This window comes from Gekko japonicus, unplaced genomic scaffold, assembly GCF_001447785.1.
Source record: "Gekko japonicus isolate JY-2015 unplaced genomic scaffold, Gekko_japonicus_V1.1 scaffold1619, whole genome shotgun sequence".
Taxonomy (NCBI): domain Eukaryota; kingdom Metazoa; phylum Chordata; class Lepidosauria; order Squamata; family Gekkonidae; genus Gekko; species Gekko japonicus.
Genome location: NW_015175408.1, coordinates 377322 through 400621, shown reverse-complemented (window position 1 = coordinate 400621; position 23300 = coordinate 377322). Strand labels below are relative to the sequence as shown.

At 46.4% G+C, this 23300-nt stretch overlaps 1 protein-coding gene across 1 annotated transcript in view; it reads right to left on the bottom strand.

Moving 5' to 3' along the window:
* Window positions 1-14549: 14549 nt before the first annotated feature.
* The window catches only part of SMUG1 (single-strand-selective monofunctional uracil-DNA glycosylase 1), a 15201-nt gene continuing 6450 nt past the window's right edge, over window positions 14550-23300 (bottom strand). Inside the window, exons 2-3 of the mRNA XM_015425728.1 lie at window positions 18514-18776; window positions 14550-15077 (exon numbers count right to left, since the gene is read on the bottom strand). Of these exons, the coding sequence (XP_015281214.1) occupies window positions 14550-15077; window positions 18514-18776 (791 nt within the window). The remainder of the gene's footprint in view (window positions 15078-18513; window positions 18777-23300) is intronic.

Here is a 23300-nt window from a genome sequence, read left to right as displayed (position 1 = left end):
TTACCTTCCCACTGAAGTGGTACCTATTTATCTACTTGCAGTTTCTTGCTTTCGAACTGCTAGGTTGGGAGGAGCTGGAACTAGAGACGGGAGCTCACTCCATCATGCGGCACCTGGGTCTCGAACTGCTGAACTACTGACCTTCCACAGCCTGCAGTTCAGTGTCTTAACCACTTGAGTAGCTTACCTCTACTTTAAAGCAGTTTCCAAACTTTAGACATGTCACCAACTTCCTCAGTTCTTCTTCAGGTCTTGCTTTTGGTGCTGAATGATGACCTTGAAGCCACCATGTTTCAACATACTTTGTTGGATCAAAGACTGTTGAAGGAGGTCCAACAATTTTTATAGACAATAAAGATGTGGTTGTTTTGACCGACAAGGAGGACCTTTCTGGAGTGACAATTATGCTCATCTGGGAAAATCCCCTTTTACACTCACTGGAGGAAACAGCTATTGTATTGGCGAGAACAACAAGTCCCCTGTGCTGTTTGGCTGCTTCCACACTTGCCACAGCCACTACGGGTATCCCCTCATTTAAATCTTATTTTAAAAATTTTAATATTTTTGTGACATCATAAGTGACGTCATGCTCCCCCAGTGTCCCTCACGAACTTTTAAATGTTTTTTGAAAATTTTGTTTCCGCGAAGAGGTTCTGGAACTCCACTCTGCCATGTTCCCCCAGAAAAAAAGCCCTGCTACTGCATATAGTTTCCTGTAAGTTGGATCAGGGGTCATTTCCTGCAGGAGCGGAGCTCCAGCAGTAAAGAGTCCAGGGGGCGGGCACATGCAACAAGCCCCGCCCCCTGCTCCCAGCAGCCCCAGGTCATGAGGAGCAAAAAGCAACCAACTAAATTGCAGTGGGTGTTGCCTTTTGACACACTTCTGGTGATGTCAGGGGGGGGTGGCATATGCAAATAAGTTATCCTAATGAGTTATGCTAATGAGCTCCTGCACCTCTTTTTCTACCAAATGACCCCTGAGTTGGATCCTACTCTATAGTTTTGCTTCATTTAATGTGTCATGTTAACCCTTATGCTTTGCTTCAGTCCTGTTCTTATATTTTTTTGGTTGGTTCCACAACCCAAATCCCATTTAAATTGTTTACTGAATGTCCCATCCTGTTGTTTATTGACTCACTCTGTATAATCTGCCTTGAGTCCCAGTGAGAAAGGTAGTCTATAAATAACAGAAACTAAAATTTTAAAAATACCTGTGACAGGGGTCCAGGATAGACTGGGCTTCCACTGGTGTATTTATTTGCTTGGCAGCAATGGCCCTCAGGCCACAAAGTCCGGGTTAAATTTGAGTGCCCACACAAAGGGCCAGCATTACTATGAAAGCTCCAAGAACTGTTGGCCCAGGGCTCAAAGCATCATGCAGAAAGGGGCTGTCCAAAACCAAGAATTGTTCCAATGTATTTATCCAATGGGTCTAAATGTGTGAATGGCAGAGTAGAGGTAGGGGAGTCAAGAGACTTTGGCAGTGAGCCAAGAAGGCCGAAACTAAGCACTTACCTGAAGGCATTTGTAGCTAGGCACAGACAATGAGAACCAAAGGACTATCTAGGCAAAAAAGAACCACATGGCCTCTTTGACTGTCCAGTCTTCTGTGGCCCACTCACGAAATTTCAACTGACTGGTCCTGACACAGCCACTGGACAGCAGACACCCTCAACTCAATTTTGCCAAGGCAGTCATCAACAGGTAACTCTGAGGTCACAAGGACATTGTGATGGGGAACTTTAACATAAACACTGAGCTCATCTCGTTTTGGCCTCTGTAGCAACCAAGGCTGCTAAACAACCAGAAACCTCTTGGGCAATTGGCTTTATATTGCTTTCAGACAGCTTGCCAGAAAAGCAACGGATGAGGCTATATTTTCCCCCATTCTTTTTTTTTTTAAGCTACAGCCTTGTGGGAATAGACATCGTTTGCTCCAGGCCTAGTCCAGACCACAGAGATCTGCCTCACACTGACATTAAAGTGCTGTTTTCTACCCCCACTCCCACTCCAAAGTGCTGTGCTCCACTCTGGTTCAGCCTCAAACTGATGGGGTCTTTCCCTAGCTCTGCCCTTGGACTTCACCAAGATGTTTTGCCGTGGATCCACCACCAGACCTATTTGCTCCTAGATCCATGGGGCTTCAGCCCAGGACCCACCCATGTGGTGGGAGTCACACTGACTTTTATAGTTGGCATTGACCTACTTCACTCCAGGTTGCTCGTTCTCAACTAAGTTCTGAGCACAAAGGATTGGGGCAGCACAAGGCCATCAGTTCTATGCCTGGCCTGACTATGCTGATGACTTGAGTGACACCAGGCTATCCTCCTCCTCTCAGCGGCCCTTGCTATTGTTTCTCAAGGAGCCATATTACTACCATTCTGTGTCCCTGTTCACCCTCACCTGAATGGTCCACGACTTCCCCTTCTATTTGCCAAGGAGTTATGGGGAAGGATGCCATGATCTTAGTTTTTTTGATGTTGAGGTTCAAGCCCACTTTTGCGCTCTCCTTTTTGAGCAAGAGGCTCTTTAGGTCCTCTTCACTTTCTGCCATTAGAGTGGCATCGTCTGCATATCTGAGGTTGTTGATCTTTTCCCCAGCAATCTTAATTCCCGCTTGTGATTCATCCAGGACAGCATTTTGCATGATGTACTCTGCATATATATTAAATAAGCAAGGTGACAATATACATCCTTGTCGTACTCCTTTTCCTATGCTAAACCAATCAGTTGTTCCATATCCGGTTCTAACTGTTGCTTCTTGACCCTTATACAGGTTTCTCAAGAGACATGTGAGGTGGTCTGGTACTCCCATCTCTTTAAGGACCTGCCATAGTTTGTTGTGATCCACACAATCAAAGGCTTTAGCATAGTCAATGAAGCAGAAGTAGATGTTTTTCTGGTACTCTCTTGCTTTCTCTTGCATCTTGGTGGTTTACAAATTCACCTGTGAAACTCTGAAGTTCAACAACATCACATTATTTAATAGTAAGCTGGCTGAAGCAGAACAGCAGGGCCACGAACAGACAAGATAGGAGTTTCTACATACTCAGGAGTCAGGGGAGTTCTCTGATGTACAGGAAAATATGACTTCATAAATTAACTAAAAGGAACTGATCTGATGAGGACTAAATATGCTCCAGAAAAGACAGAATGTTGAGGGCAGCCAGGTGTCATCTTAAGGGGGCAGAAGGAGAGGGAGAAATTAGGCTGTTTACAAGCTGCAAAAAGGGGGTTTGGGGAAGCAGGCGTAGGATTCCCCCTGCCAGAGATTCCTCACAGGATCAAGCAATAGAACTCTAGAAGTAGGAAGACTAATAAAACCACCAGTAGCAGCTGCCATAGCTCTGAAATACTTCCTAAAACAGAAGGTTCTCTAGCACTTCCAGAAGTCCAATCATTTTGGGCATCTTCTGGCAGGGAATTCCATTATTTCTTTCTTAGGAATCTACATATTCCAAAGCACTGGCCTCCCAATAGTTCACTCATGATGACTGTGATTGACTTGTGACCCAAGTATGGTAGGCAGTTTGTTTTTGAAAGAGAAGGAAGGAAAGAGAGGCGGGGGAGAAAGAGGTGTATGATGGAAAACTAAAGGAAGGTCCCATCCCATGTCTGACAAGGCTGTGACCACTGTCGGAGGTCTCCCCCAAATCTCTACTAGAAATAACGTTGCTCCCTGTTTTGTCCTTTTTGCAGTGTTGTAGACCCCAGACTCAAAATTAAGTCTCTGGATTTTGGTGGCTGGGTCAAAAAAGTGGATCCCTCCAGCCCTTGTTGCCATTTACCCACTCAGCTTGTCTGATCCAGAAAAGGCAATTCCCACCAGATGCTGGGAACGGCAGACAATCCGATACAACTGATCTCTGATGCAAGAGGTAGCGAATCCCTTTGATTCTCACCCCACCCACCCCCTGTCTGCAGTCCTGTGGCTTCCCCTCCAGCCCTTGTTTCCATCTGTTCCTTCCAGAGTGAAATCTCAAGTTTCAAGTTAATGTCTCGATCAAAAGCTATGTGGGGCAGGTGGAGGGGAAGGGAAATAAGGGATAAGGTAATGACAGACACAGGGGAAGAGAAGACCCTTGGGATACAGGGGAGCATCCAGCAGAATTAATCCAGACTGGGCTGCTGCTTTCTAGGAAGCTCCAGAAGGTCAGTCTGTTTGTAAGGACCAAATACTGGTGGCTTCATGCTGTTTTATACTATATTCTTACAGCTGTACAAGTTGAGCATGGAAGAGCAGAGGACACTCGAGTAGAAGAGTTGGTTCTTATACCGTTTGTCTCTACTCTAAGGAGTCTCACAGTGGCTTACATAGGGTTGCCAGACCCCCCTGGTGGAGCTGAGGGTCCCCTGCCACCAAGCCCTGCCCTCCAGCCGCCCGTCAGCTGGCTGCCAGGGGGACTTACCAGTAGAAAGAGAAAGGACTCTGCCATGTTGCTGGCATCGCATGGGAAGTGACACCATCACACCAGCAACTTCCGGGTGACACTGGTATTTGTGCAAAAACTGTACGGTAGAAGCGATTTCTTTAACAAAAATTGTGAAGTTATGAATATGAAAGTACAAAAGTAATAATAATGCAGTGCCGTTTCGACAGACGTCTTCTTCTAACCAATAGTTTGATAATGCATGAAAAATTGCACTTCAATGGAAAAGCTGCCCAATTCACATGGAATTTGATAACAGTTTCACCTATTGCCTTGCACAAATAATGGAGGAGAACATCTCTCAGACATAAGCTTTAATCTGTCTGCATTCCGGAGACTACCGTCCCGTTGTTGTCACCTTCTATCTTTATGTACCTGAATCTATAACTTGAATGTATTATTATTACTTTTGTACTTTCATATTCATAACTTCACGATTTTTGTTAAAGAAATATTGAGTGCACTGTGCACAGTTCTTGTGGATTTATTTTTGCATCGCATGGGAAGTGACATCATCGCACCAGCAAACTTCCAGGTGACACTGGTGTTTGTGCAAAAACTGTACGGTAGAAGCCAGTTTTACCAGAGATCTTGCCCAAATACCAGAGCATTGCCCAGAAGTTCTTGGCATGATGACATCACTTCCTACGTGGACTGGGCCTTTCTCTTTCCCCTGGTAAGTCCGTCCCCCCCCCATCCCATACTGGTTTCTAGGAGGAACCTGGCAACCCTAGGCTTACTACTATTGCCTTCCCTTCCTCTCCACACCACAGGCACCTTGTGAGGTAGGTGGGGCTGAGAGAGTTCTGGGAGAACTGTGACTAGCCCAAGGTCACCCAGCAGGCTTCACACGGAGGAGGAGTAGGGAATCAAACCCGGTTCCCCAGATTAGCGTCTGCTGCTCGTAACCACCACACCACAGAGGCAGAGTAGACATTAAGATAGCACCGGTTATTCCAAAAGCAAACCTAACTCCCCCTCACTTCCCTTTCTGGCCAGCCAGCAGCAAATCTCATTCACTTGCTTAAAATTCACACAGTTTCTCTCTAGCCCTATGCCAGTGCTTCCAACAGGTCTAGAAGCCACCAGCTGTCACGAACAATATTATTTCAGCATGTACCTCCTGACCATCAGAGCCCACTACAAGGCATCTTTAACTAGAATGCCTATGAAAAAAATACTATCTGTATGGAAATATATGCAGATTTAACGGGTTAATTAACTGATTGCCCATGCAACTGATACAGTGTAATCCTGATTTATTGCACTGTTGATCATAAGCATTCTATTGCTCTGATTCCATTGCCTAATTATACAATCGGCTTTGAGTCACAGTGAAAAAGGCAAACTATAAATGATGTAAATAAACTAAAATATCTCTTCTTGGGTAACAGCCAAATTGCTCACCTGACTAGACTACATTCCTGTAGGCAGTCAGACAAGAATTAATGCATGAACTTATCCTAAACCAAATACGAACTGGGAAGCCAACAATCTCGTAATGACAAAATAATCATCATGTTATCATTTGGAATAACGACAAGGCACGTGCATGTGTGTAGAGAGATTTATTTATATTTATTCATTAAAGCATTTACATCCCACCTTCCCTCAAAGTTCATGCTGGCTTACAATAATCACAAAGATTCTGGGTTTGTGTCTGCACAGATCACATTACAGGAGCTTGAAGGAGTGTTCCTGGTAAAGGTTCGGAGAGTGCCGGATGATCCTCCCTCTCAGTCGTAAACAAAACTGGGTGGCCTCTCTTCAGCGAGGTAGCTCGGGAGCACTGTGCTCCCCCATTTAGACAGACGGACGGACGGATATATGGAGTGTGTGTGTGTTTTGTGTGCTCACCTGGAAGTCATGGTTGACTTCTGGCAACCCCTAGTGGGGGCTTGGATAGTAGCCCCCCAAAAGGTCTTCATGGGAAGAACTGTATATGATGCATTAGAGTAGCCCAACATGGATCACTATGACAAAGTCATCTTTTTCCAGGAAAGGGTGCAGATGGCTCACCAAGAGAAGATTTCAGCTACAGATGCCAGATTTGAATCCAGTAGCACACGGCAGAAGACACTTGGTTGTATCTAAAGCGTTAAACAGAGTAGCCCCCCAAAAGGTCTTCATGGGAAGAACTGTATATAATGCATTAGAGTAGCCCAACATGGATCACTATGACAAAGTCATCTTTTTCCAGGAAAGGGTGCAGATGGCTCACCAAGAGAAGATTTCAGCTACGGATGCCAGCTGAAGAGCAAGATTTGAATCCAGTAGCACATTAAAAGACCAAAAAGATTTCCAGGGGATAAGCTTTCAAGAGTCAAAGCTCCCTTCGTCAGATACTATCAATACGCAGAGCTGAATTTAGACCAACTCCCCAAGCAAGAAACCTGCACTTTAGGAGAGGATCGGAACACTGAACACCAACTCTCTCACCAGGCAAACTTTTCGCTCATAACATCTCCATTTTCTCCTGATTTAATTTATCTAGCCCACTACCAACTCTTTTGGGGGTGAGGCTGTGGCTCAGTAGTAGAGCATCTGCTTTACATGCAGAAGGTCTCAGGTTTAATCACTGGCATCTCAGTTTAACAGGATCAGGTAGCAGGTGATATGAAAGTTCTCCACTAGAGACCCCGGAGAACTCCTGCCAGTCTGAGCAGAAGACACTGACCTTGACAGACTCAGGGTCTGACGCAGTAGAAGACATCATCATGGGTTTATTGTCTCATCCAGATCAGGAAGAAAAGAAACAGAACTGGGTGCTACTTGCCTATGGACTCATCAATGCTTTCATGTGGACCATGGGGGACAGAATAGACTCTTGCAGCCCTCCTGTGAATAAATGAGATGGAGTACAACAAAGGTTCTCCAGCACCATCTTCTGGAAACCTACATATCACCTAGGACCATCACCAGGGCATGCTGCCTTCTGTTCCTTAGCTAGACAGGCAGCCCAGAAAGATGCCACAGGCAATGGTATTAAGAGCCACTGAGAGGTCAATCAGGATCCACAAGGTCCCATGCCTCATGCTAACCTCAACACCAGCTGCATAACATTTAATGTGCAAAGAGAGATCCACTGCAAAAGAGGTTCAGGATACAACGTGCAGAAGACTCTCCTGTTCAGATGGTATTTTGAAATCTTTATTCAAAACAAGTTTATGCCTACCTTGCTTCTCTGCCTTCCCTTTCTACAGCAGCCTCTGTGAGCTCTGAAATGGGCATTGCTGGAGGGGAAAAAACAAAAACCCACTGAGCACAACAAGGGGGCTGCAGAGAGAAGGCAGAGTTCTTTGAAACTGCAGCAAAATCTCACCAGTTCCCCCTCTTCCCTGTAGCCCATGTTCCCAGCAGCTTTTGCCCACAGGGATCCCATGACCAGTGTTCCCTCTAAGCTGAGTTAGTGTGAGCTAGCTCACAGTTTTTTAGCCTCCGGCTCACAGATTTTTGTCTTGGCTCAGGAAGGATGGCTCCAGAGCAAACTAATTTATGCAGTAGCCAAACCACTCACTCACAACTTTAATGCCAGTAGCTCACAAAGTAGAATTTTTGCTCACAAGACTCCATGGCTTACAGGGAACATTGCCCATGACCCCTGGCAATGTCTTCTTGGGGAGGTCACAGAGGACTGCTGTGGGAAAGTGGGGAATGAGTCATAGAGGGGCTCCACTTACGCAACCCTAGGATCCAACATCCAGACCAATTGGACATGCTTTATTGGGACCGATTGGCTACCAGTCCAGGAACATCGACTGCTAAAAACTGGGCAGAAGCCAGACCAGATGACCCAAATACCTAAGCATTACATATGGAATTGAAAAACAAAAACAATTTTACTGACATACTATTTTTTATTGTAACAGCTTGTTGAACTTCTGGAAGAACCACTGGATAAAAATGTCCTTAATTCAACAAACGTTATCTACGAGGTCTATCTGAGAAGATGTTCCTGATTTTTAAAAAGACCCTGAGTGGATGAAGATGATAGTGGTGGTAGTAAGTAGAAGGAGGAGGAGGCTTGTTGAGAAAACATTCTTATTTCATATACCTTGATCTAAACCCATGTAGAGCCAAGTTTGGGACAGCCAAGATCAGAAAGGACTGACCATTCTCTAGGCTACTTTTCCAATACAGAGGGAGAGCACAGTCTAAAAGTAGCTTCTTTCCACCAAGCCCAGCAATAAAGAAAAGGAGTGCGGTATTTGTCAAAACAAAAACACTGTTCACACCGTTGCTATGATAGTCAGGGTTTTATCTCCTCAATTCTCAGGGTGGTTTTTCTTTCTTCTAAATCAAGAGGACTATAAACTAACCGTTTCCAAAAAAAGAATTCAATACAAGCCCTGGTTCTGAAGATTCCATGGGAACAGCCTCAAGTTCTAAATCAAAATCCATACTCTTGTTTTCCTCCCCAAATCAATTACAGCAAGGTGGATCTTGCTAGGCTCCCAGGAGGGTCTTGCTGTCCAGGACTCAAGCCTCCCCTGCTAGTAGGAAGGCTCCTTGCAGCTGGGTCTCCCCAGGCCTCCCAAAGTGGAGCAAAGCCAATAAGCGGCTATGGCGACAGCTGCTGTGGATTTAGTTACAAGAGAGCACCTCTCACTTTTCGGCCACTCCGCTCGGCACCATCCGTCACCACCTCTGACAGGACTTAGAACTTCAGGCCGGCAAGCACGGTGGGTCTCCGCACTGCCTTATCAGAGACTTTACATCTTTAAGATGCAGGATTGAAGTGGAGAGATGTTTATACCCCTAAACTGGAAGAGGGTGCAGGATATCTGACATATGTCTCTCGTGACAAGGACTTCAAAGGCACTGGAGGAACAGGAGGGCATCCTGACACTTCCTACACCTCTGCGCACGAGGAAGTTACAAATCTTAGGTTGTACATTAAGACAGGCCAGGCAGGAAGACAGAATTGACTGTTACCTCCCTTCTTCAAAAGAGCACTGAAATATTTGGCACCATATTTAGTCAATTACGAAAAAATGTTGGGCCCAGAACTAACCACTAGATAAATGGGCTACTGTCTTGCATGCAGGTGGAGGTACCTGGAAGCTGTCCTTTCTTCATGCTTCTAGGGCTGCCAACTTTGGGACGTGCTTATTTAGGGTTGGATGCTTCTCAGCATACACCAAGTGTCTAGGAGAAAAAGTCTTTGTGAACTGTTTTCTCACTTATCCAGGTACTGCAGAATCTGGCCACCTCCTCCTCGCTTCCTAGATGGGCAGTGGCTGCGCAGGTGCTGTGCTGCTTACAAAATGGCCTAAGGTGAGATACAGGGTTGGATCCAGCCAGATTTTTCACTCCATCCTGCCCAGTTCCCGTCCTTACTACAGCTCCCATCCAATATGATTTTTGTACCTACAGGTCCCACAATCCACCAGACGACTTCCCAGACAACCATTTCCACCAGCAGAAACACTGGGCCTAAGGCAGTGATCGCACTACAAATGCAACCATCAACCCCACCAAGACCTGCAACACCTCAGACTAATGGAACGCACTGTGTTAACAAATGTGCGCCCATGAGCCGCAAAAACAGCTCTGCTGGATTTTATTGCACTGGCATTAAATGGGGATTAAAACAAATGCATGGAGAACCTCTCCACTAATGGCTGTCAGCCAGGATGACTAAATGGAACCTCCATATCTAGAAGCAGTAACTCTCTAAATAACAGTGTGGGGGGGGAGAATTTGGCCTCTGTGCTGTTTTTTAGGCCTTTTGAAGGGATCTGACTGGTCACTTTGTGAAAGAGAATGTTGGACCAGATAGACCATTGGTTTGATCCAACGTGGTTCTGCCTATGTTTTCTAGATCTGCATCCTGTCTTTGGGACTACGGACCAAGGCGGTAAAATTTCACCAGTGATTTTCACCACATGGCAATCTTCCTTCCAAGCTCACTACTATCGTTTCTATCACTTCTGCCTCCAGCATCCAACACCAGCAAGGCAATTTAGCTACAAGATGAAAAGTGTGATCTCTGCCCATTAACACCACTAAAAAAACCAGCAGGGGGCAATCCCTTCTCAAACATTTATTGTATATCTGGAATAACATTTATCAAAAAGGTACATCAAAAATCTGATTATCTTTAATAAATGCACATTTTACCAAGCCTTCAATATACAGGTACATTCCTGCGGATATTGAAGCGCGGGCATCGTTTCTCTGCAGTGTGTGCAAGCTTATGTTTTTTATTACATTATTACTCAGCATTAAAAGCCATTGGTATTTTCTTTATCCCATCATATGAAACGCGGAATGTCACAGCCAAGACACCACAGCGAAAACGGATTCGAAAAAATGAACAAAATCCATCAATACTATAGAAGATGCAGACATTGATTTCAAATAAGAACTGTCACTTGAACATTGTAAAAACAGAATGGGAGTCTTGTGGTACCTTAAAGACCAACGGATTTATTACGGCATAAACATTTGTAGACTAGAGCTGCCTTCTAGTCCACAAAAGAGTACGCACTGTTAAAACTATCCATTTCTCAGGTACAACAAAATGTTTGGGTTTTTTTGCTACAACAGGCTAGCACAGCCATGGGGGATTTAAAACTCCGAGTGAGCCACAAGTTCCGATACCTAGAAGAGCTGCAGCGGTTTCAATCAGAAGTGCGAAAAATCAGAAACAAAGTGGAAAGACTGCTGTAAAGTGTCTTCTTTGCCCAGTTAAGGAAAGAACCAAAATAATTGAAGAATGGTAGTTCCATTAAAAAGAAGTTTGCCTTATTGCGAGAACATACTAGTTTTAGACTTGTATCCTGAATTTATATTTTTCATTGTTTGGCTTGGCTTACAGTTTTTTGTCTCTGACTTTGAATGTTTCAGATGTCTCTGTTTTCCTGATGTTACTCCCTACGTTGTTTACTATTTCTATCATATGTATTTTTAAGGAACTTTGCAATTCAATTCTCTAAAAATAAAAAATAATTTTCAAGTTGCTTGCCTTGGATGAAGAACACCCCGGAACATGGGACTCTACCTTAAACTGGATCAGATCATTGGTCCACTCACCCAGTTCTGTGAGTGACAGTCGAAAGTTCTCAGGTGGAATCTGTTCCTAACCTTGCTACCTAAGGAGCAAACCAAAGGTAACAGCAGCAGACTGATTTCTCTAAGTCCGTCTCTGCCTCAATCATGTGTAACAGAGGTGCACAACCTATGGCTCTAAAGCTTAATGTGATTCTCTATACAACCAAATGTGGCTCTTTGAAAAAAACAGAAAATGAAATCTTTAAGAGTGAATGTACATTGTAGGGGTAACGGAGATGCTAGAATAACCAGTATGTGAAGGGAGTGGCAGGGAAAAGATTTTTATGGGACTAAATGGTTTTTTAAGAGATGTTTTACAGAAAAGGAAACGATAGAGTTGAATGGTTACCAGCCATCCGAGGGCAAACCATGGGCAGATTTATACCACTGCTCTAAAACAATCACACTGGGTACTCCTTCGTATATTTACTACTGATTCAGAGACCTCACATGTGACAATTCCTAATAAAGGAAGCAGTGTTTTTGGCTGCAGAAACTTTTGCCAAATATTAACCAACATGTCAATGATCAGTGATGTTAAACTGTATAGTATCAGGTGGGCAGCCGTGTTGGACTGAAGTAGAAGAACAAATTTGCAGTCCAGTAGTACCTTTAAGACCAACAAAGGTTTATTCAAGGTATCAGCTTTTGTGTGCATGCACACTTCTTCAGATACCTGTAGCACCATTAAGACCAACAAATGTTTAATCAAGGTATGGGCTTTCATGTGCATGCACACAAAAGCTCATACCTTGAATAAACCTTTGTTGGTCTTAATGGTGCTACTGGACTCAAAAATTTGTACAGCATCAGTTATGCAAGTTGGCTTTCTCATGCCGGCTCTTCATTGCCCTCTAGCTCTGAATTTTGACCAAGGCTGGCTGTTTGGTTACAAAACAATGCCAACCCCTAGTGTATAACATGGAATGTTTTAGAGGACAAGGGATGCCTGAGAGAGGAGAAATGAACCTTTCCCAAACCTGCCACTTTTCTGCAACCTGTACTGAAGAAAAGCATCTGGGGTGACAAACCAAGAGGAGGTAAACCCCAAGCAGAGGAAGAGATTTAGCATGCACGTGTATGTGGGTGCACGCACAAAGCCATGTATCCCTTCTGCTTTAAAAATCCTCCTCCTGCTTTACGTATGATTGGGACAGGCTTGGGTTATAGGAAAGCAGGGCTGTTATCATTCCTTCTAAGCCAAGATCCTTTTAACTGGAGGTGCAAGGATTTGGAATCCAGTAGGATCCTCAGTACCTGAACTACGGTGCCCCCCCCCCGGAACTAGACTACAAATAACCAACCCTGGCTCTGCAAGATCATATTGCTACTTAACTGTTGCTCTAAAATCCATCAAAGGAAACCTGCCACAAAACTTTGCAGCACAGATTTTAAACAAAGTTGATTCAGGACAAGATGATAATCCCTACCTTTCAAAGTCCAGGTATGTTGCAGGGTGCATCGTCCTGCTTCCTAATAAAGAAACCCCCAAATTGCTTAAGAAGACTTACTTCCAAAGAAGTAAATATGTGTTCACATCTGGCCCAACAACTCATAGCTCTCCCATCAGAAGCCAGTTGCTGACATCTGCAGATGCTCTTGAGCACAGAATGCCAGGGCAACTGAAAGTATCACACAAAGACAGCCAAGGAATATATCTATTTTGGCTTCTTGGAGCCACATGGGAACAATCCCATTCTGTTCGGAGTTAAAGCCAGTTCACATGACCACACCGGCAGTCAAAAGCAGCTGTGCATGCCGAATTTTCAGTTCCACCAGCAGCTCCCATACTACCAGAAAGCTGCCAAAAGTTGATTCAGCAACAGCATGGCCAGTGTAGGCCAGAATGAACTGCTTAAGAATATAGTCCAGGCTGCATGGATTCACTCCACATCCCACATTCTGAACACAGCCATTCTGCACACACTGGCCCTTAGTGTCAGAAACAACGGACCCTGCCATGGGTCATGGCGACAAGATCCAGCATTTACTCCACAGCTGCTCCACAATTGGGAGAACAAAGGTGCATTTATACGTAATAGCTTGTTTTCCAGGGCAAATCTAGGAGTCCTGAATGCAATCTCTGTTTAGTGCTCCATGACTGGGTTGGTTGCAGTAGAAACTCTTCATTAAAGAAGAACTGGCTTTCTCCTGCAATGCTCCTCAGCCTGACCATACATCCTGCCAAGTTTGAGAAGGACAGCTCAGCTGCATCAAAGGCAAGCTGTTCTCCATCCTAAAGCATTCTTCCTGAGTGCATTGCGAACAAGTTGCTGTTCTTCAGAAGTGAATGTGGAAATGAAGGGTCTTATGGGTGTTTCTCAAGGACAGCAGATTACCTTTGATCCACCTGCCTTGGTCAGAGATCTGGTGACCAAGTGTGAGGGGTTAGCAGCAAAGATCAAATTAGGAAAGCACTAGAAGAGGTAAGCTTTTTCTCCTAGTCAGAACATGGTTAGTGTGCACACACCTCAAGGACCAATTCAGGCTTCACTGCAACAGTGTAGCGGCTAATTCACATTGACTTTTTCTGGTGTCGTGCATTCCTGGAGCAAAACGGGAAGGCAATAGATAAACAATTCTCATGCAACTGCTTAAAGCCATTAAGGTCCACCTTGCCAATGGCTTAACTGAACTCAGCCCCAAGGCAATAAGGATACAGCAAGAAGCCTGGTCAAATGCCATTCCCCAATTTTGCTTAGCTACTGTGAATTAGGTCATGGAGAATCCATTGGAAGCCATTGGTATCAAGGGGGCACTACTCAAAGAGGCCTGAAAGTCACCTGTAACAAGTTTTAGCACCAAAATACATAGAGATGGGTTGAGAACCCAAATCCTTAAGAAGGTTCAGCTATGGGATCCAGAAGGATCTGAACGAGTGGATCTCAGAAATACAAAAAAGTTGTAGTGTCAACAGAAGTTAAAAAAAAAACTGGCAGTAGTGTCAACGGTTGGCTTGTAAGTCCTCACCCAAGCCAATGGTAATTCCATTGGAAATGTGTCCAAAGTTGCAGGGGACATCCAGAGTTCAGTTCTTTTTTGGATCTCGAGTCCACCAATGGATCAGTCTGCAACAAGGCTCATCACACCTAGTTCCTCCAGCCTTGCTCTGACGATGGCGTCCCAACCCTTATTCGCTTGGGGGTTGCGAGGTGAGGGATGCATCACCCCCTCTACTCGCACTGGAATGCCAGCGGCCGAGAGGGCTTTGCGGGCACGCTGCTCGGCAAAGCGTCCCACGCCAATCACCACAGCGACACCCAATAACTTTACAGCCTCGCACAAGGCATCGTCGCAGACCTGCATGAGCCGTTCCCGCTGAGCAGCTGGCAAGTCAGCCGGGGTCAGGTTGCGGCCGCTCTGGCTGATGAAGAGCAGCGGGCAATGGTTGTGGACAAAGCAGTGGCGGAAGAACACCTCGGGGCTGGCGCACACGGAACGGAAGAAGCCCCAGAAGCGGGCACCGCTCACCTCCGTCTGGGGGCACTCCAGGCCCCGGATTGGTCTTTTTGGGTGCTCACGTGCTGGCCGAGACACCTGTCCACGTACCTGAAGCCAGTCTCGGACCAGCTGCACCTCTCCAAAGGGAACCTGTGGGGGAACAACCACCATGACATGGGAATCCAGCACTGTTGGAAGGACTTGTACATCTAGTATAGCGGCACCAGGGTTGGGATTCCCGCAGTTAAACTAATCCCAGCACTGTCACACTGGAGCCCCAAAGAAATACTATCTACAGTAAACATTTAAATAGGGTTCACACCTGTTTAGCAATCATTCCACCCCTCAAAGAATCACTGGACTTAGAGTTTGGTGAGGATGCTGAGAATTCTTAGTCAGAGATCCTTTGCCCCTCGTTCAACGAGCTACAATTAGAGCCAGCAGATTCTAATCTAGAGAACTGGGTTGGATTCCCCTCTTCTCCACATGAAGCCTGCTGGGTGACCTTAGGCCAGTCACAGTTCTCTCAGAACTCTCTCAGCCCCATCTACCTCAGAAGGTGCTTGTTGTGGGGAGAGGAAGGGGAGAGTTGGTTTTTATACCTTGCTTTTCTCTCCCTTAAGGATCCTCAAATTGGCTTACAATCACATTCCCTTCCCCTCTCCACAACAGGCACCTTATGAGGCAGTTGGGACTGAGAGAGTTCTGAGAGAACTAGAACATAACATAAGAACATAAGAGACGCCAATGTTGGATCAGGCCAAAGGCCCATCCAGTCCAACACTCTGTGTCTCACAGTGGCCAAAAATACCAGGTGCCATCAGGAGGTCCACCAGTGGGGCCAGGACATTTAGAAGCCCTCCCACTGTTGGCCCCCCCAAGCACCAAGAAGACAGAGCATCACTTGCCCCAGAGCCCCTATCTATACCTTGTGGCTAATAGCCACTGATGGACCTCTGCTCCATACGCTTATCTAATTCCCCTTTGAAGCCGTCCATGCTTGTAGCTGTCACCACTTCCTGTGGCAGTGAATTCCATGTGTTAATCACTCTTTGGGTGAAGAAGTACTTCCTTTTATCCGTTTAACTGGCCCAAGGTCACCCAGGCTTCATGTGGAGGAGTGAGGAATCAAACCCGGTTCTTCAGATTAGAGTCCGCCGCTCTTAACCACTACACCACGCTGGCTCTCAGTTTATATCTATAAATATGGACACTCCCCAGTGAACAGAAGCTGTTTTACTGAAACACGGAGCCTAATTCCTGCACTATCACAGCTTAAGCGAAAGCCGACTCTCTAGAGGCCTTGAACAGTATTTTGTCTAGGTAGCCCATAAAGCAGAAATACTACCGGCATCCAGGGGAAATCAGTCAGTTTACACATATACACCCACACGTTTAAAGCTCATCTTCAAATTATCTTGGCAAGATCCTCACCGCATGATTTGTTTCCCCCCTCCTTTCCTTTCCTTTCCTGGCAGGGCATCAAAGCCCGAAAGTGAGCTATCTGTCTGGGTGCTGACTCAGCTACAAACAGGAGAAGACACGGAACACCGATGCCACCCGGGAGGCGTATGCAGGAAGCCAGAGAGATAATGGAGTTCTCCAGTTCAGGAATTCATGCAGACTGGGACTGTGAAGTTCCCTGGCACATTAAAAACTGCCGTTGTTGGAGACTCCTTCCTTACCACTCATCATCACGATATGAGTGTTGGCAGGTAACTTTCAGGAATGGGGAATCTGATCGGCACCAGAGGCCCCATCAGAAACAAGGTAGAAATCCACTGCAATTTTTATTCTGTGGCTGGCCTCATTTGCATCCTTTTTTCCAAATTAGCCCAGCAGGTGCTACGCTACAGTTGGTGAAGGCACAGAATGCACACAGCAGTATTTCCCAAACTGCTGGTAAAGGAAACCCACTAGTGTTCTAAATCAAAACCAGACGGACACTTCATTCGGACAACCACCCCGTCCCACCCCACCTGGCCTCAGAATATTTTTCTTGTTTAAACTAACGTGTGTAGTTCGGAAATTCCCTATTGCTCTGATCTTGCCTCCATGAGTACATGGACTCATGCTGAGCGGGAGTATATCTCCAGGCTGCAAGAAGGCATGCCTAAGCAGAGACTCATGCAGACCTTCATTACAGGGGACTTCTTCTGAGAGTGGATAATCCATTGATTCCTGATGCAAAAAAAAAAGCAGAATTACTTCCCCTGAAAGTTTCAGAGGATATCCATGTTGGTCTGCAGTACCTAGAACAGTTAGATTTGCGTCCAGTAGCACCTTAAAGGTAAAGGTTACTCGAAAGCCAGTTGAATCCAACTCTAGGGTTGCGGTGCTCATCTCCGTTTCCAAGCCGAAGAGCCAGCGCTGTCCGAAGACATTTCCGTGGTCATGTGGCCGGCATGACCAATGCTCGAGGCACACGGTACGCTGTTACCTTCCCACTGAAGCGGTACCTATTTTGTTGTTGTTATTCAGTCGCACAGTCGAGTCCGACTTTTTGCGACCCCATGGACCAGATCACGCCAGGCCTTCCTGTCTTTCGCCGTCCTCTGAAGTTGGCTCAATTTCATGTTTGTTGCATCTATAACACTGTCATATGTACCTATTTATCTACTTGCAATTTCTTGCTTTCAAACTGCTAGGTTGGCAGGAGCTGGGGCCAGAGACGGGAGCTCACTCCGTCACACGGCACTCGGATCTCGAACTGCGGAACTACCGACCTTCTAGCCTGCAGTTCAACGTCTTAATTTTCAGGCTATAAGCTTTCAAGAGTCAAAACTCCCTTCATCAGAGCTTTGACTCTCAAAAGCTTATACCCTGAAACTCTTGTTGGTATCTAAGGTGCCACCGGACTAGAATCTAACTGTTGCCCCAAAAGGGGGCTGAATGAGAGGGGACACAGTAGGGTTGCCATCCCTGATTGGGGCGGTGGTGAAGTCATCGCGCTGGGCACATTGCAGGGGGTGCACTCTAGCATTTGACCAAAGACTCTTTGGTGGACTCTATGGTGACCATAGAGTTTTTGGCCGCACGCTAGAGTGTCCAACTGTGATGTGCCTGGTGTAATGATGTCACCTCTGGGTGACATCATCACGGCACATGAAAGAAGATCCAGGAAAGAAGCCTGGAGCCCCCCAGTGGCAAAAAGTGGGGACCTGGGAACCCTAAGACACAGCCATTGATGGCATGCTGATCTGCAGTAGGTATTCCCCTCTGAGGGTAGGCAATCCAGTGACGACAGAGGAGCAGTTGGAATTGGGTTTTTATACCCTGCCTTTCACTACCTGAAGGAATCTCAGAGCAGTTTACAATCACCTTCCCTTCCTCTCCCCACAACAGACACCCTGTGAGGTAGGTGGGGCTGAGAGAGATCTGAGAGAACTGTGACTGGCCCAAGGTCACCCAGCTGGCTTCATGTGGAGGAGGAGTGGGGAATCAAACCCGGTTCTCCAGATTAGAGTCCACTGCTGTTAACCACTACACCAAACTAGAGACACCCTTTGGGGCTAAAGCCTACCTCAGATTAATCCTTGACCTGGTCTTCAAGTTAAACCACCCCCACCTTGGCTTGTCTGCTTACCCCTGTCTGGGCCATACCAAAAGGCCCCGGGTTCATACCAAGAAAGAGCACCTTCTTGCATGACTGGCAGTATTTACGCACGTAGTCTTGGTGGGGTTCCCAGGCGTAATCTAGTGGGTTGTAAACATATTCAACGGGATCGAGGAAAGTGAGCTCTTTCAGTCGTACAGTCTGCTCCCGCTCTATATGGAGAAACTTCTCAGCCAAGCTGTCTCCTTCCCAGAAGTTCATGAGACCTTCTGAAGAGCTCATCAGAACAGTTCCTGGTAAATAAGAAAAAATTCATCAGGTCCTATGTCCAAGCATGAACAATCGGTTGGCATCAGGACAGTGTGGGTCTCTCAGTCCCAAATATGTATAGCCCCAGGACACTGTGTGGCATTACGTAAGTATTCAGTAGCAGTAATAGTATCTGATCTGACAGGATTCAGGTCTGAGCACAGGCACCAAAATACTACTCTGGAGCCTGCCCTGGTACCTCACTCCAACCTCTGGTATGGTGATAAATTAAAACTGTCAGTGAACACAGAACACATAGAGCTTTAGGGAGGGGAAGGGCTTCAGTAGGGTACATTGTCATAAAGGTCACCTTCCAAAGCAGTCATTTTCTCCAGAAGTGGAATATATGTTTTAAATAAAAAAAGCTATCTATGTTGTCTGAAGATCTGTTGTGATTCCAGGAGATCTCCAGCTCCCAGCTGGAGGTTGGCAACTGCTTAGGACCCTTCTTGCTGTTGTGGTTTTCCTGCTTCTAATCACCCCCCTCCAGAAGTGGTTTTCCCAGTTGTAAAAGGGCCATCAAAGAACCATTACGTTTGTGCATAAAATCAAATCTGATCCTGCCTCACAGACTAGTCTTACAATCAAGGAAGCCAAGAAGAAGTAAAACCACCAGGCCTCAGGAGAGACCTCCTCTTCTCACTTTCCTGGATTGTAGCAGGTTGCAGTCAATCGAAAGACTTCTTTATCCTCCTGTTTCGGAAGGTCAAACCAGAATACAGGAGTAGGGTTGCTCGCTCTGGGTCGGGAAATTCCTGGAGATTTTTTTTTGGGGGGTAGACCCTGGAGAGGGTGTGGTTTGGGGAAGGGAGGGACCTCAGAAGGGTACAGTGCCAGAAAGTCCACCTTCCAAAGTGGCCATTTTCTCCAGCGGAACTGATCTCTGGAACCTGGAGATCAGCTGTAGTTCCGGGACATCTCCAGCTACCACCTGGAGATTGGCAACCCTAAGATGGGGCTCCCAGGTCCTCTCTCGTCTGTGGAGATCCACTTCACATAGTAAAGGGCTCATACAACTGTGTGCATATCTGAGGGTTAATGCTGGAGATGCCTAGTGATATCTGGGGAAAAGGAGGATTCCTGAAAAATGGATGGCTTTAGGCCTTGTCTAACAGTACTGGGACAAGGAAAACAAGGCAAGGTGCTTTAAAATATATAACAGTGTTTAAAGGCAAAATAAACTAATCTAACGCGATTACCTATTTCACTTAACGTTACTATTTCAAGGCCCACAGCCCTCTTATACCAGGCCTCCTGCCTGCACTTACTCTGAGCCCAGTGAGGGATCTTTCTCCTCAGACCAGACTGTCCCCTCTGTGAGACAAGATTGCAGAAGAGCAAAAGAACATAGTCCCCTTCAGTTTAGCTCTGTGAGAGGAAAGAACACAGTTTTCCACAGCCCACAAAGTATGTAACAATCACCTCAAAGAATCCCTGGACACTGATTAGTTGCAACCATCACTAAGCATTGTGGGGATTGTAGGCTGTGTCTGCTTTCCACTGGGATGCAGGTCTCTTCTGGGACCAGGCCGCACCAGGCCCCAGGCCCAGTCCTACACAGATCATGACAAGTGCTCATTTGAAATAAGACAGATGGCCCAGTGAGGTTTGGAAGCTATTTTGACATCATTATGTGCCTGTAATAGGGGATATTCTAATTTGATGAAGTAGAAACTTGGAACAAGGAGCAGTAGCTTTCATTAATTCAATGGTAAACTCCCTCACACCTCAGAGTATCTATCCCTTTGGTTAGGAACCTGAAAATGGCACCTCTAGTCAACGTGATGGTATGAACTCATTTCAGTTGATCAAATGATTGAAAGCCAGGCTGTATACCAAGCTACTTCAAATAGCCTTTAGACTGACCTCTCTTGTTTACTCCTCAGTATGCATCACTTCCTGGGCCTGGTACTGCTAGCAGTCGAGTCTAAGCAGTATTGCTTATGGGGACTTGGCTTGGACTCAGTCAGTAGGAGGCCTAGTGGCTTGGCCAGAGAACTGACCCCACTAACCAACTGCTCTCCAGAATCCACGCTTCAGGCCAGACCTCTGTCTTTATTTCCTTCCTCTTCCAATCCAGGTAATCTCCAATGTGAACTGGCGCCATACGTCATGCTGCGACCCAAACAGCCCATTCCGTAACAGCCTTATTTCTCACCCCACTGAGCGGATGACTGATTTCCATCAGAGCTCCGCTTCCGAGTGAACGGGGCGAGGCCTCCAAATATATTCCTCCACGGGGAAATGTTCCTTTTATTGCCTTTTTTATTACCATAATTAGTAAAGCATTCACTCAAGATACAAAACATTACTGTAAATAACCTATAAATGCACTGTGCTGTGATTAAAAAGAAGAAAAGACATCTACCTCTGCACGTGTGCTTACTTGCAAAGTAGAAAAATAAATAAAACTTGAGAGCCATACTTTGGTGGAGAGAAAGTTAACCCACCAAGGGATCCATGGCAGGTGATCTGGCAATGGCACTGTCTGGAGCACTATCAGAACTGTTCCTGTATACTTTGGGCCCCTCCCTATCCCCCTCCCAAATTCCAAATGCGCATGGTAAAAGCTCCAAATTTTGCATGCAAGGCTAAATTACACACATCATTAGTAGAACTGATGTTGAGCTTTAGCGAGATCTAAAATGTTTTCATGTTTTGACCCGCAGAGCTAGCTTGGCAGGACAAGCAGTGCAGACTGGCATATTTTTAGGGAGGCCGCTCACCCTTCGACCAGGGTTGCCACAACCACATGGGAGACTTTCCCCACAGGCTATGCTACAGAACATAGTCCCCCAGGCTATGCTACAGAACTTTTCCTTTGGTCCCTCCTATTTTCCAAGGCTATTTTAACACTTTTGGGACCTGAAAACCCATCATGTGCCAAGAGAGACTCCTACACGGACTAATATTGTAGTGGTTGGACTAGGGCTGCCAAGTGGGGGCGGGGGGCAGGTAAACCCCAGCTTTGGAGGCCCGATTTCTGCAGCCACGGAATCGGGCCCCGGGGGGAACTCCACCCCCTGAAGCACAGCGTGGCTCTATGGTTTTCCCTCTGACGATCGGGGCCACGCCCCCAACGTGATCGACGTCGCGCGTCACTTCCGGGACGTGCTGGCGGCGCGCGCGTCGGAGAGCTCCCGGAGCCCGGCGACGCTCCCCCGCCGGTAAGGAGATTTGACTTGGCAACCCTAGGTTGGACTAGGATTTGGGAGAACCAGGTTCAAATCTCCACTCTGCCATGGAAGCTTGCTGGGTGAACTTGAGCCTGTCTCACACTCAGCTTACCCAACCTCACAGGGTTGATGTGGGGATCAAATGAGGAAGGGAAAATGTAAGAAGCAACCAGGGAAGTTGCCCAGCCCCCCCCAGCCCCCCCCCCCGGTCCAAAACAATCCAGTGCCACCTTTAAGACCAAGTTTTATTCAGGTACAAGCTCTCCGTCCTCTGCAAGGACAGATCTGCACGCTCCTTCCCCTAGCAATCCGAAACAGTCCAGTGGAGCCTGAGCGGTGGATGTTGCCTTCTGACACACTTCCGGTGATGGCAGGGGGTGTGACATATGCAAAGTTATGCTAATGAGTTATGCTAATGAGCTCCTGCACCTCTTTTTCTACGAAATGACCCCTGGATATGGTGTTCTGCCACAATGCGAGCATCAACACTCTGATCACAGTAATCTGCCATAAAGATTGCAAGGACTGTTAGTGTTTCACTAGCAAACATGAGAGCTAGAAACTTTATCTTTCATTTGGATTCTCTCTCAGAAGCTTTCCTCCCGCGCACACAGAGATCAGAACCAGATTTCTATGAGACAGGCAGGCATTCCGTGGATGGACCTTCAACTCATTTTTATTGCTAAACGACAAACATGCAGAGCCCCAGATCTGGTGCAAGAAGAGGAAGGGATTAACCCCACCCACACTGCTGTCTTCATGACCTCAAATGCACTCCGAAACTGCTATTTGCCCCATCGGAGGAAACACACCACTACACAAGCCGCAGCTTCAAAGGCTAAACCTGAGGTTGGGAAAATGGTGCAAAGAGCTAATCCGCCACCTCCTCTCCTCCCACCATGGCTTTAAACAAAATCAAGCCCCCCCACCCCCGGGCTGCTATTTAGCAATTACGAATGTGCTGGAGATCTGTTTGATTGACCCACGAGTTGGGGGAGGGAGGGAGCACCGAAAGGAGTCGGGAACAAAAAAAAAGTCTGATGACAGACCGAAGAGGAAGGAAAGACTCTTGACCCATTTAATTCCCCCACCCCTTTCCTTAGAGAGATGGCATGTGAAAATTGGGAGGCCTCCCTCTCTTTGGTCGATTTCAAAACCTGAGAAGGGACTTCATCTCATAAAAGGACACGGCTGCTGGGAAATTTAATTGCCTCCGCCAACTGCACAGGGTGTAAATCTAGGAAGCTCCAGACGTTAACAGCCTGAGAACTGCACACTCCCAGAGCACAAATTAACAACATCCCATTCGCCAGCAATGGAATCCCAGCATGG